The sequence below is a fragment of the Heterodontus francisci genome, chromosome 1 (assembly GCF_036365525.1).
Source record: "Heterodontus francisci isolate sHetFra1 chromosome 1, sHetFra1.hap1, whole genome shotgun sequence".
Lineage (NCBI taxonomy): Eukaryota > Metazoa > Chordata > Chondrichthyes > Heterodontiformes > Heterodontidae > Heterodontus > Heterodontus francisci.
The window spans coordinates 113,924,259-113,938,156 of NC_090371.1; the positions used below are offsets into that span (position 1 = coordinate 113,924,259).

The window sequence follows — 13,898 nt, forward strand, 5'->3', positions numbered from 1 at the left end:
ATAAATCATAAATGGTTGAAGAAGGACAGAAAAGAAACCTCTAAGTGACTTTTTCTCCCTTAAACTCCTCATCTCAATGGCTGCAGATTCGGTGGCTCCTTTTCCCATCGTAGCATTGCCTCACTATCCATCACCTCCCACTGAAATGAAAGCAAAATAAAAAAAGACAGAAAGGAAAGCAAATAGAGTACCAAAGGAAACAGAAGCAAAAGAACTAGAGAGACTGAACCAGAGAAGAGACAAAGAACGAAACAGCAACACAAAGAGAGGTTGAGAAAGACAAAATTCTCTGATTTACCATGTATAACAACACAGGAGACTGACTGGCCTATATTATAATTGCAAAATAGTCAAGTGCAGGAAGATCCCTAATTGTTCCCTTTGATCTGACATTATTGGCAAGATTGACAGTGATATGCAGGTAATCAAAGTAGCTGAACAACAAAGATCAAATGGAGCTGAATGTATGTGGCCCTTTTGGTGCACTCCTGCTCTAACTCTGATGGCAGTGTGCTGATGGGAGCAGCAATCTCTCTCCCTTGTGTGTAAGAACCTGATCATCAGGTGTGAGGCACTCACGTTGTTGCTGTATGTGGAGCAGGTCTGGCCCATACCCCACTCCTATGCTGTGGCAGTCACCCGAGCCATTTTCCACTTCATTTGGGGATCCAAAATGGACTGGGTCCGGAGGGACACGATGTTCAAACCTCTGGATAAGGGCGGGAAAAATGTACCCAATGTCGCCTTCATCCTGATGACCACCTTCGTGTGTGGCTGCATCAAGCTGTGCATAGATCCCCAGTACGCAAACACCAATTGTCACTACGTCTGAGGTTCCATCTGTCCCCGGTGTTGCGAAGGATGGGCCTGGTCACATTCCGGCAGAACGTTCCAGCCAGTTGGACCGTGCCATATCAGCTATCCTTTGTGGAAAAGTTTCAGCGGAAAAACACCTTTGACCACCAATCCATCAGGCAGTGATCTGCACGGAATGTCCTCAAGGTCCTACAGGAAAAGGAGATGGTGGATCCTGTCAGATGGTTCCCCGAGCAGACTGCCAAAGTCATTTGGCAGAATGTCTCATCACCAGAACTTTCAAACAAGCACCGAGATGTAGTTTGGCTGGTGGTGAGAAGAGCCCTCCCTGTCAGATCCTTCCTGCATGCCCGGATTCTCACCCCCTCCGCATAATGCCCTCAAGGTGGCTGTGGTGGGGAAGAGACGATTGCCCACCTCCTTCTGGAATGTGTCTTTGAAAAGCAGGTGTGGAAAGAGATGCAGTGGTTTTTGAGTCGCGGTTTATCCCAAGCAGTTCTAACACAGGAGTCTGTGCGCTACGGGCTGTTCCCAGTGACGCACACCGAGATAAACATCAACTGCTGCTGGAGGACTATCAATTCATTGAAAGATGCTCTTTGGTCTGCCCGAAACTTGCTGGTCTTCCAAAACAAAGAGTTGTCCATGACCGAGTGTTGCAGACTGGCACGTTCCAAGGTCCAGGACTACTTGCTGAGGGGCGCACTAAAGCTTGGGGCAGCCGCGGCAAAGGCTCAATGGGGAAATACCACTGTGTAAGGTCCCCTCACCAAAGTGAACTGAGGGGCTGGATCCATGGAAAACCCCTCGGGCTGTATCCAGCAAATATGGGTTTGCCGCAAAATGTACATGGCATGTAAAATGAAATGGAAGGGTTGTTAGGCAACTCACTCCCGTATTGAAGGAAACAATTAGAGGGGAGATGAGGAAAAACATTTTCATCCAGAGGGTGGTGGGGGTCTCAACTCATTCAAAAGGAGTCTGGATATGTACCTCGAGTGCCTTAATCTGCAGTGCTGCAGACCAAATACTGGAAGGTGGGATTAAAATAGGAGGATCGTTTTTCGGCCGGCACAGACACAATGGGCCAAGTGGCCTCTTTTTGTGCCTTAAACTTTCTATGAAACTTTATATGAAACTTTCTAAACAAATCGCTGTGTGAAAGTTTTTCCTCATGTCTCCATTGCTTCTTTTGCCAATTACCTTAAATCTGTGCCTTCAAGTTCTCGATCCTTCCACCAGTGGGAACAGTGTTTCCTTATCTACGCCGTCCAGACCCCTCAAGATTTTGAACACCTCTACCAAATCTCCTCTCAACTGTCTCTTCTTCAAGGAAAACTGTCCCAACTTCTCCAATCTATCCACATAACTGAAGTTCCTCATCCCTGGAACCATTCTCATGAATTTTTTCTGCACACTCTCCAATGCCATCACATCTTTCCTAAAATGTGGTGCCCAGAATTAGACACAATACTCCAGTTGAGGCCAAACCAATGTTCTATACAAGTTTAACATAACTTCCTTCTTTTTGTACTCTATGCCCCTATTAATTTGTTACCCATTCCTAGTTGCCCTGAGTGCATCAAGAGTCAACTGGACTGGAATCACATGTAAACCAGACCAGGGAGAGGTGACGGTTTTCCTTCTTTGACAGACAGGGTTTTTATGATATACTGGGAACTTCCACTCACTTTTTCAGGTGCCATTTTGGAAAGCTCCTAAAATTGATTGAAGAATACTGCTGAATATGTTTCATCAAAAAAAAGCTTGTCCTGCTTGGGTTGGAAGTCTACATATATATAGAGAACTGAACCATTTGTCAGCAATGTGTCAAAAATCCAGAAATCAGAACCAGGGCAAACACCGGTCATATTCTGGAGATGGGAATAGGCGTTCTTAGTGATGGTGTGGATATGTGTTCGGAGGCTCATCTCAGGGTCAAATTTGACACCAAATTTGCAAACAGTCTGGTTCAGTCTCAGACAATTACCAGGGAGAAGGATGGAGTTGGTGGCTAGGGAACGGAGCTTGAAGTGGGGACAGAAGACACTGTGTGATAGTAGCTTAACAAGTGTGCTGGTGCATTTGTATCCCAGTTTTTGCAATTCTAATGCTTTTGTTAACAAAACATAAATTGAGCTGCAATAATAGGTTCATGTGTTAATTCAACACATACATTTCCACCTCATAGTCTGGTGAACCTTAGAGTGGATAAGTGTGGAATCATGGAATCGTAGAAACTTATGATACCAAAGGAGAACATTTGGCCCATCGCGTCTGTGCTGGAGCTATCCAGCCTAAACCCACTTTCCAGCTCTTGGTTTGTAACTTTGTCTCTTGGCATTTCTTTGCAGACGAAGGTTTTAGGAAGGTTATACTCATCTGTTGCAGGCCCACTGGTGGCTAGTCAGGCCTATCCATGACCAGCAGATTCTCCCACAGCGGGTGCAAGTGAAGGTGTAGTCGCTGCTGAGGGCAATTGGATCTATCCTTCTCCTACTTTTCTCTTTCATGCTGGTTCTTCACTCATTCTCAAAGGTGTCTCGAGCACTCCTGATGTAGCATCTCCCAGCTTCACGATCTATGGCTGCACATTCCACTGGTGATGGTGGTTGTGGCACACAGAGAGGGACTTCTTCAGGGAGTCATTGTAATGTTTATGTGGGGCCCCACTGTTCATTTACCAATGATCAGCTCTCCATACAACACGATGTTGGGCAGGCGACTGTCATGTATCTGGGCAATGTGACCCGCCCAACACAGTTGGCTTTGCAGGAGGATGGCCTCGATGCTGGTGATGTTGGCTGTTTCCAGGACTTCAACGCTTGTTATGCGGTCCTGCCAGTGATCTTGAGGATGCTGCGGAGGCGGCGCTGATGGAAGCGCTGTAGAAGGTTTACATGATGATGGTATAGGACCCATGACTCGGCGTCATACAGAAGGGTGGTGAGGACTACGGCTTTGTACACATTGAGTTTGATCTGTGCTCTGAGGCTGTGGTTGCTCCACACATGTTTGTAGAGTCTGCACTGTTTGCTTTTAAAAGCCTATTGTCCGCTTCCTTGTCTATGGTGACATCAAAGAGATAACCCTCCCCAAATAGGTAACTTGCTTGATGGCATTCAGCTCGGTTCCCTCGATGACAATGTCTATATTCTTCTTGGGGTGCAGGTTAATACAGAACTTCAGTTTTTTTCAAACTGAATTTTAGTCCAAAGAGTTGTACTACCTTGGAAGAACGTCTTGTTATACGTTGCAGGTCTGAATGACTGTGGGCCAAGAGAGTGCAGTCATTGATGAAAAGAAATTCATGGATGAGTTTTTCTTGTGTCTTTGTGTGAGCCTGAAGACACCTAAGGTTGAAAAGGCCTCCATCAGTCCAGAGGTGTACATATACTCTCTCCATTTTCATTAATTCATGGGATTTGGGCGTCGCTGGCCAGGCCAGCATTTATTGCCCATCCCTAATTGCCCTTGAGAAGGGGGTGGTGAGCTGCCTTCTTGAACCGCTGCAGTCCATGTGGGGTAGGTACAACCACAGTGCTGTTAGGAAGGAAGTTCCAAGATTTTGACCCAGCGACAGTGAAGGAACGGCGATATAGTTCCAAGTCAGGATGGTGTGTGACTTGGAGGGGAACTTGCATGTGGTGGTGTTCCCATACATTTGCTATCCTTGTCCTTCTAGTTGGTAGAGATCGCGGGTTTGGAAGGTGCTGTCAAAGGAGCCTTGGTGCGTTGCTGCAGTGTATCTTGTAGATGGTAGACACTGCTGCCACTGTGCGTTGGTGGTGGAGGAAGTGAATGTTTGTAGATGGGGTGCCAATCAAGCAGGCTGCTTTGTCCTGGATGATGTCGTGCTTCTTGAGTCTTGTTGGAGCTGCACCCATCCAGGTAAGTGGAGAGTATTCCATCACACTCCTGACTTGTGCCTTGTAGATGGTGGGCAGGCTTTGGGGAGTCAGGAGGTGAGTTACTTGCCTCAGGATTCCTAGCCTCTGACCTGCTCTTGTAACCACGGTATTTATATGGCTACTCCAGTTCAGTTTCTGGTCAATGGTAGCCCCTAGGATGTTGATAGTGGGGGATTCAGGGATGGTAATGCCATTGAATGTCAAGGGGAGATGGTTAGATTCTCTCTTGTTTGTGATGGTCATTGCCTGGCACTTGTGTGGCATGCATGTTACTTGCCACTTATCAGCCCAAGCCTGGATATTGTCCAAGTCTTGCTGCATTTCTACACGGACTGCTTCAGTATCTGAGGAGTCACGAATGGTGCTGAACATTGTGCAATCATCAGCGAACGTCCCCACTTCTGACCATATGATTGAAGGAAGGTCATTGATGAAGCAGCTGAAGATGGTTGGGCCTAGGACACAACCCTGAGGAACTCCTGCAGTGATGTCCTGGTGCTCAGATGATTGACCTCCAACAACCACAACCATCTTCCCTTGCGCTAGGTATGACTCCAACCAGCGGAGAGTTTTCCCCCTGATTTCCATTGACTTCAGTTTTGCTAGGGCTCCTTGATGCCATACTCGGTCAAATGCTGCCTTGATGTCAAGGGCAGTCACTCTCACCTCACTTCTGGAGTTCAGCTCTTTTGTCCATGTTTGAACCAAGGCTGTAATGAGGTCAGGAGCTGAGTGGCCCTAGTGGAACCCAAACTGCACATCACTAAGCAAGTGCCGCTTGATGGAACCGTTGATAACACCGTCCATCACTTTACTGATTGATGATTGAGAGTAGGCTGATGGGGCGGTAATTGGCCAGGTTGGACTTGTCCTGCTTTTTGTGTACAGGACATACCTGGGCAATTTTCCACATTGCAGGGTAGATGCCAGTGTTGTAGCTGTACTGGAACAGCTTGGCTCGGGGCACGGCAAGTTCTGGAGCACATGTCTTCAGTACTATTGCCGGAATACTGTCAGGGGCCATAGCCTTTGCCATATCCAGTGCCTTCAGTCGTTTCTTGATATCACGCGGAGTGAATCGAATTGGCTGAAGTCTGGCATCTGTGATGCTGTGGACTTCAGGAGGGGGCCGAGATAGATCATCAACTCGGCACTTCTGGCTGAAGATTGTTGCAAATGCTTCAGCCTTATCTTTCGCACTGATGTGCTGGGCTCCCCCATCATTGAGGATGGGGATATTTGTGGAGCCGCCTCCTCCAGTTAGTTGTTTAATTGTCCACCACCATTCACGACTGGATGTGGCAGGACTGCAGAGCTTAGATCTGATCCATTGGTTATCGGATCGCTTAGCTCTATTTATCGCATGCTGCTTATGCAGTTTGGCACGCAGATAGTCCTATGTTGTATCTTCACCAGGTTGACACCTCATTTTGAGGTATGCCTGGTGCTGCTCCTGGCATGCCTTCCTGCACTCTTCATTGAACTAGGGTTGATCTCCTGGCTTGATGGTAATGGTAGGGTGGGGGATGTGTGGGGCCATGAGAATACAGATTGTGGTTGAATACAATTCTGCTGCTGATGATGACCCACAGCGCTTCATTGATGCCCAGTTTTGCATTGTTAGATATGTTCAAAATCTGTGCCATTTAGCACAGTGGTAGTGCCACACAACACGATGGAGGGTATCCTCAATGTGAAGGCGGGACATCGTCTCCACAAGGACTGTGTGGTGGTCACTCCTACCAATACTGTCTTGGATAGATGCATCTGCGGCAGGCAGATTGGTGAGGACAAGGCCAAGTATATTTTCCCTCTTGTTGGTTCCCTCGCCACCTGCCGCATACCGCATACCCAGTCTAGCTGCAATGTCCTTTAGGACTCGGCCAGCTTGGTCAGTAGTGGTGCTCCCGAGCCACTGTTGGTGATGGACATTGAAGTCCCCCACCCAGATACATTCTGTGCACTTGCCACCCTCAGTGCTTCCTCCAAGTGCTGTTCCACATGGAGTAGTACTGATTCATCAGCTGAGGGAGGGCGGCTGCCTGCTGCAGCATCATGCTGAAAAAGATGGTGAGTAAGCACACATCCTTGCTTCACGCCATTGGAGATTGAGAAGGCACTCGAGAGGTCGCTGTCTTGCTTGACTTTTCCGTACTGATTTTCATGAAGCTGCTTCACCATGGCCAGGAACCTGGGTGGGCATCCAAGTTTATCAAGGATTTTCCAAAGTCTTTGTAGGTTTGTAGGTGCTTGTTAATAGCATGCCTTGCCTCTTATAAATGAACAGAACGATAATAAAATAGTGTTTAGAGTAAAATTCTTTGAACTCCAGTGAAATAAATCAAAGCCACTCTATTTCTTGGTTTCTATATTACAGGAGAAGTGGCATATGGAATGATGATAATTTTTAATTAATGGGAGGCGTTAGGACCCGGAGGAAACAAATGCGCAGAGGCTGCTGGGGGAAGTGAATGTTCGCTTGCAGAGGAGAGTGATGGCTGCAGGAGCATCCATTCATTGATAGGAACTCAGATACTTGTACTGCATCGTCCAGAGAAAAGAAGCACAATCTTTGCAGCCAAGTCAGTTCCCTTTCGCTGCCAAAAACAGGAGTAGTGATTGCATTGGTGGCACTGTGGTCTTTTTTCAGGGAAGGGATGGAGCACATCAGAACCCCAAAGGTAAAGGAAGATGCTTAAGATGCGCCTGGCATCACTGATGTGGTGATATTCTGGATGACGTTGGCGTTTGTTGTTTTGACCTTGTAATTTGTGAAGCATTGGATTTGGATAGGTTTAAAAAAAAAATTGCGTAGTTTTACCCCTTCAGCTGTATATGCATAGGATGAAAACGGATTTTAAAAAAATTCTAAAGGATGAAACAGTCTCATTCCAAATACTGTATGTGGCGTTTTGAATAGCTTTAAAGGGTTAATGATCTCTTTTGAAACGAAATTTCTTGTACAGTTTCGAATTCTAAATGCATTGGCCTATACCTGTTCCTGTGTTCCATCTGTCATAAACTCAAGAAGAACGATTTGCTCCTTCAGTGTGAAGCTGTCTATGTGTCTTAGATTAATGCTGCAACAAGGCCAGGGACATTTTTTCACCTTTTTCGAGGCAGGCATAACAGGGAGTTGTTTATTCATTAGTAATGTTTGAAATAACTACTGACATAATCATATCTGTAACAACATCATCTGTCAGTAAGGTGTAAGAAACAAGGGTAATGTTTCAAATGATGCTGATTCAGGGAGCAATTAAAAATGTGGGCTGGAATTTTACAGCCGTCAAAAGAGTGGGCTGGTGGCGGGATGTAAAATTGAGTGGGAGGCGGGGAGTGGGGGGCCTTGACCCCCTCCCGTCCCCACTGCAATTTTACATGGGGCGTCAGCAAAAAACAACCCAGGCCAATCAAAGCCCTTAAGTGGCCAATTAACTGGCATTTAAGGGCCTCCTCTCGCTGCCACGGATATTTTACCTTCGGCAGCCGGATGGCAAAGGCCCCAAGAACCCTGCCTGGTAAAACCTGGCGGCCTTCTTGTGGGCTGTATGGGGGTGGGGCACTCCTGATTGGGCACCCTGTGCCCCACAGAGGGCAGCCTCCAAAGCCCCAATGCATAACATTTCCCCGACCCCACTCCCAGTGGCGCTGCTCAATTAGATGGGACTCCTGCCTGAAGGAGGTGAAAGTCCCACCCAAGACCAATTAAGAGCCTGGGGAGCAAAAAATTCTGGCCTGGTGGAGGCGGGCTCACCACTGACTTTTCAGCCGGTGGGTGGGACTTCCCGCCCAACGAAAAATTCCAGCCATGCAATTACCATTTATATCCATTATAACAATAGTTTTTTTTTCTCTCTGTCTGGATCGGTCATTTTAAGGGGTGCATCTGTTGGCTTTATTTGGTGGGCAGTACCCGGTGCATGCGGAGGACTGGAGTATGTGACGCAATGTGACTGCCAAAGTTTGGTAGTGGCAGTAGCAGGGTGGGGTAGGGGGGATGGTAGGGGGTTGGTGGATGACATAAACAGTGGAAGGTAAAGGGAGCCCAACAACAAAGTTACCCTGGCTTCCAGGAGGGATGGGGATAGCATGGGAGGGATGGCAGGAATGGGATGGGGATGTCATGTGAGGAAGGAGATGGCATTGGAGGGGTGAATGAGATGATGGAATTAGTCATGTAGCAAAATGGGGGGGGGCAGTTATTTGATACAACTTATTATTAGAAAGCTATTATTTGTGCTCAAAATGATGATCCACTAGATTTGAATGAAAATGTTTTAGAAAAGCTGTCAGGTGAATTAAAAGATCATATCAGTGTTGATTCTATAGATGAAGATGATGAAAACAGTCTATACCCTCCAGAGTTTCTACACTGTCTAACTCCAACGGGCATGCCACTGCACAAACATAGACTGAAGGAAGGAACAGTTATAATGTTGCTTTAAAATTGAATCCTAAACAAGGACTTTGTCATGGAACAAGATTGGTAGTGAGAAAGCTGTTTTCTTTGATGACCGATGAGGTGATAGGAGATTTACCAGAATGGTTCCAGGGACGGAGGATTTTAGTTACGAGGTTAGGTTGGAAAAGCTGGAACAAAGGAGATTGAGGGGAGATTTAATAGAGGTGTACAAGATTATGACAGGCTTAGATAAGTTAGACAAGGAAATGCTGTTCCCGTTAAAAAATGGTTCAAGGACTAGGGGACACAGATCGGAGGTTTTGTGCAAAAGATGCAGTGGGAATATGAGGAAGCACTTGTTTTAAGCAGCAGGTGATAATGACCTGGAACTTGCTGCTCACAAGGGTGGTGGAAGTGGAGACAATCACTGACTTCAAGAGGAAGTTGGATGGCCACCTGAGAGAAATAGACTTGGAGAGATATGGGGATTGAGCTGGGGAGTGGGACTGACAGAATAGCTCCATGGAGAGCCACCATGGTCTTGATGGGCTGAATGGCCTCCTTCTGTGCCGTAAATGACTTTATGCTGAAATTTTAACAGGCAGATTTAAAGGAAATAGAATCTTGATTCCTCGAATAATATTGAGCCCATCAGATGTAAACCTGCCCTTTCAACTCAAGAGAAAACCATTCCCAATTAGACTTTCATATTCTATGATTATAAACAAGTTACAAGGCCAGACTCTCGACAAAATTTGTATTTATATTCCTAAGCCTGTTTTTACACATGGTCAGCTTTATGTAGCTTTTTCCAGTGTGAGGAGTTTTCATTCTGTTAAAGTCTTTGGTAAAAGAATAAGTACAAATCCTGTATTTAAAGAAGTACGGTTGTAATAAAGATACTAATTTGACCACTGATGTTTTGTGGGTCTCTGCTAGTTTTATTCTATTATAAAATCAGTACAAGTCAAACCTGTACACAAGCTGGTGAATTTTATATGGATCATCTGAATTGCTGTGTTGATGTCCTGTAAACATATCAACGGGCATAACTGCTCCCACCAGTACTATAGTGCAACTCGATAAAGAATTGACATCTTCCTCTTAGTTTAGATAATGTTAGTGAATGTATTCTATCGGGTCTCAATTTTGTATTTCTAACAATGAAGGCAATGCCTTATTCATTCTGCAAATTAATTGATGCCATACACAATGTGAGTTCACTGATGCCATCTCAGGACTAATTTTTTTTGAAAAGATAAAGCTGTGGTTACTTTATTTGCATATCAACATGAGGCAGTTAGTTTGATGTTTGATGAAATTGCCTATTGTAACATAAAATTATGTCAAAGAATGACCGTAGTTACAATATGCTTAGGGCTGGGTCTTTTTGTTCGAAAAATGCATAGACTTGGGAGATTTGACTGAAATGTTATTTAAAAGAAGAAGGGACTCGGTTCTGTCCACGTGGATTGCCTATTTAAATTAGATAAATTAGGCAGGGAATATGCATATAGGCTGCGTTTGCTGACAACGTCACCACTAGGTGGCGCAGTACTTGCAAATGCAGCCTCTTCCATTGAAATGTCTGCGACGTTTCAGGCAGCTGCCAGGATTAAAGATGGCGCTGCACGATTTATCACAAAAACAAATTTCAACCCGAAAATCCCCTCAATGGCTGCCACTGCTGCCCCCATCCCACTCCCAACAGTCCCTGCTCCCTCCTGCCATTGCGTTTCTCTTTGCTGCTCCCTCCTGCACCTGTCTTCTGACTGCTCTCTCCCTGCTGCCTTCCCTTAGCCACTCGCTCCCGGCTTTCCCCACCCTGCTCTCCGGCTTCTTGCTTCCTGCTCCAGCTACTAGCTCTAGGTCCGGGCCGTGCTGTTTCCCTCCTCTCGGCCACTTGCTCCCACATTCGATCGTTTTCCGCCACGCAGCCCGAAGAAGCAAGTGGGCTGCCAGGGGTGACGTAGGAGTGAGTGACTGCAAGGAGGGAAGCGGTGCGGCCTGGAGCTAGCGGCTGATATGGGGGGGGGGGCGGGGAGCGAGCAGCTGGAGAACGGGGTGAGGGGGTGGTGGAAGTGGGGAACATTCGGCCGAGGGGAGTGGGGGGCAAGCAGTGATGTGGTCTGAGGCAAACAGCTAAGGTGGGGGACGTAGCCGGTGGGGAGGAGGGGAGAGGGAGGAAGGATCAAGGGTGGGAGCTAATGACTGAGAGAGGGGAAGCGTGGAGGACTGGAGAGAATGTCCGAGGGGTAGAGTGGCTAGTGGAGTGGGGTGAGTAGCTGGGAGGAGGGAAGGTTTGGGGGGGGGTGTGGTTTGGTGGAGAAATCTGGCAGGAGGAGTGAGTGGCTGAGGGAAGGCAACGCCATGGCGGGGATCGATTGGGATGAAGCGGCGATTGACGCAGGGATGGTGGGGGGGAGTGGGGTACTTAGTTTTAGTTTTAGAGATACAGCACTGAAACAGGCCCTTCGGCCCACCGAGTCTGTGCCGACCATTAACCACCCATTTATACTAATCCTACACTAATCCCATATTCCTACCACATCCCCACCTGTCCCTATATTTCCCTACCATCTACCTATACTAGGGGCAATTTATAATGGCCAATTCACCTATCAACCTGCAAGTCTTTGGCATGTGGGAGGAAACCGGAGCACCCGGAGAAAACCCACGCAGACACAGGGAGAACTTGCAAACTCCACACAGGCAGTACCCAGAATTGAACCTGGGTTGCTGGAGCTGTGAGGCTGCGGTGCTAACCACTGCACCACTGTGCCTCCCACAAGTTCAAGGGAATAGAGCCGGGTGAATGGAGACTGCTTTTGAGGGGTGGTGACGTCATGCACGCATTAATACTGGCAGGCTGGCAAATGTTCGCACACATTGGCTTACGGCATCCGCAATCGCTCTGCGCATGCTCTGTGTTGTCAGGAGTCACTTTGATAACATAGAGATCAGGGAGGGGGATTGTGATATACTTGAACAAATTAGCATTGAAAGGGAGGAAGTATTAGCTGTTTTAGTGGGCTTAAAAGTGGATAAATCTCCAGGCCCAGATGAGATGTATCACAGGCTGTTATGTGAGACAAGGGAGGAGATAGCAGGGGTTTTGACACAAATTTTCAAATCCTCTCTGGCCACAGGAGAGGTACCAGAGAACTGGAGGACAACGAATGTGGTATCATTATTCAAGCAGGGTAACAGGGATAAACCAGGTAATTACAGGTCGGTGAGTCTAACATCAGTGGTAGGGAAATTATTGGAGAAAATTCTGAGGGACAGGATTAATCTCCACTTGGAGATGCAGGAATGAATCAAGGATAGTCAGCTTGGCTTTGTCAGGGGAAGATCGTGTCTAACAAACTTGATTGAATTTTTTGAGGAGGTGACTAGATGTGTAGATGAGGGTAAAGCAGTTGATGTAGTCTACATGGACTTCACTAAGGCTTTTGATAAGATCCCGCATGGGAGATTGGTTAAGAAGGCCCATGGGATGCAGGGCAATTTGACAAATTGGATCCAAAATTAGCTTAGTGGCAGGAGGCAGTTTGTAATGGTCGAGGGTTGCTTTTGCGATTGGAAGCCTGTGACAAGTGGGGTACTGCAGGGATCTGTGCTGGGACCCTTGCTGTTTGTAGTGTACATTAATAATTTAGAGGTGAATTTAAGAGATATGATCAGTAAGTTCGCAGATGACATGAAAATTGGTGGTGTCGTAAATAGTGAGGAGGAAAGCCTTAGATTACAGGACGATAAGATGGGCTGGTAAGATGGGCGGAGCAGTGGCAAATGGAATTTAATCCTGAGAAGTGCGAGGTGATGCATTTTGGGAGGACTAACAAGGCAAGGGAATATTCAATGGATGGTAGGGCCCTAGGAAGTACAGAGGGTCAGAGGGACCTTGGTGTACTTGTCCATAGATCACTGAAGGCAGCAGCACAGGTAGATAAGGTGGTTAGGAAGGCTTATAGGATACTTGCTTTTATTTGCTGAGGCATAGAATATAAGAGCAGGGAGGTTCTGATGGAGTGGTATAAAACGCTAGTTAGGCCACAGCTGGAGTCCTGTGCACAGTTCTGGTCACCGCATTATAGGAAGGGTGTGATTGCACTGTAGAGGGTGCAGAGGATGTTGCCTGGACTGGAGCATTTCCACTATGAAGAGAGACTGAAAAGGCTAGGGTTTTTTCCTTAGAGCAGAGAAGGCTGAGAGGGGACATGATTAAGGTTTACAAAATTATGAGGGGCATTGATAGGTTAGATAGGAAGAAATGTTTTCCCTTAGCGGAGGGATCAATAACCACGGGGCTTAGATTTAAAGTAAGGGGCAGCAGGCTTAGATGGGATTTGAGGAAAAGTTTTTCACCCAGAGGGTGGTTGGAATCTGGAACATACTACCTGAAGGGGTGGTAGAGGCAGGAACCCTCACATAATTTAAGAAATATTTAGATGTGCACTTGAAATGCCATATCATACAAGGCTACGGGCCAAGTGCTGGAAAATGGGATTAGAATAGATAGGTGCTTGATGGCCGGCACATATACGATGGACAAAGGACCTGTTCTGTGCTGTATAACTCTATGACTCTATAAGCATAGAGCTATGTTCGTTGTTGGGCTTTTTCTATCTGTACATGGTCATCGGCAATGGAACAAGTTGTCTGCTCGTGCAGTGTATGTCGATTTGCTCCAGGCATTCAAAAGGGAGCTGAATGAGTTTCTGGCTGAAGCAGCTATTAATACATATAAAGGGTGTTGGGTG

General features: G+C 46.7%; 1 protein-coding gene across 1 annotated transcript in view; it reads left to right on the forward strand.

Moving 5' to 3' along the window:
• Window positions 1-7,201: 7,201 nt before the first annotated feature.
• The window catches only part of mtmr7b (myotubularin related protein 7b), a 128,261-nt gene continuing 121,564 nt past the window's right edge, over window positions 7,202-13,898 (forward strand). Inside the window, exon 1 of the mRNA XM_068034711.1 lies at window positions 7,202-7,408. Within this exon, the coding sequence (XP_067890812.1) occupies window positions 7,385-7,408 (24 nt within the window). The 5' untranslated portion in view covers window positions 7,202-7,384. The remainder of the gene's footprint in view (window positions 7,409-13,898) is intronic.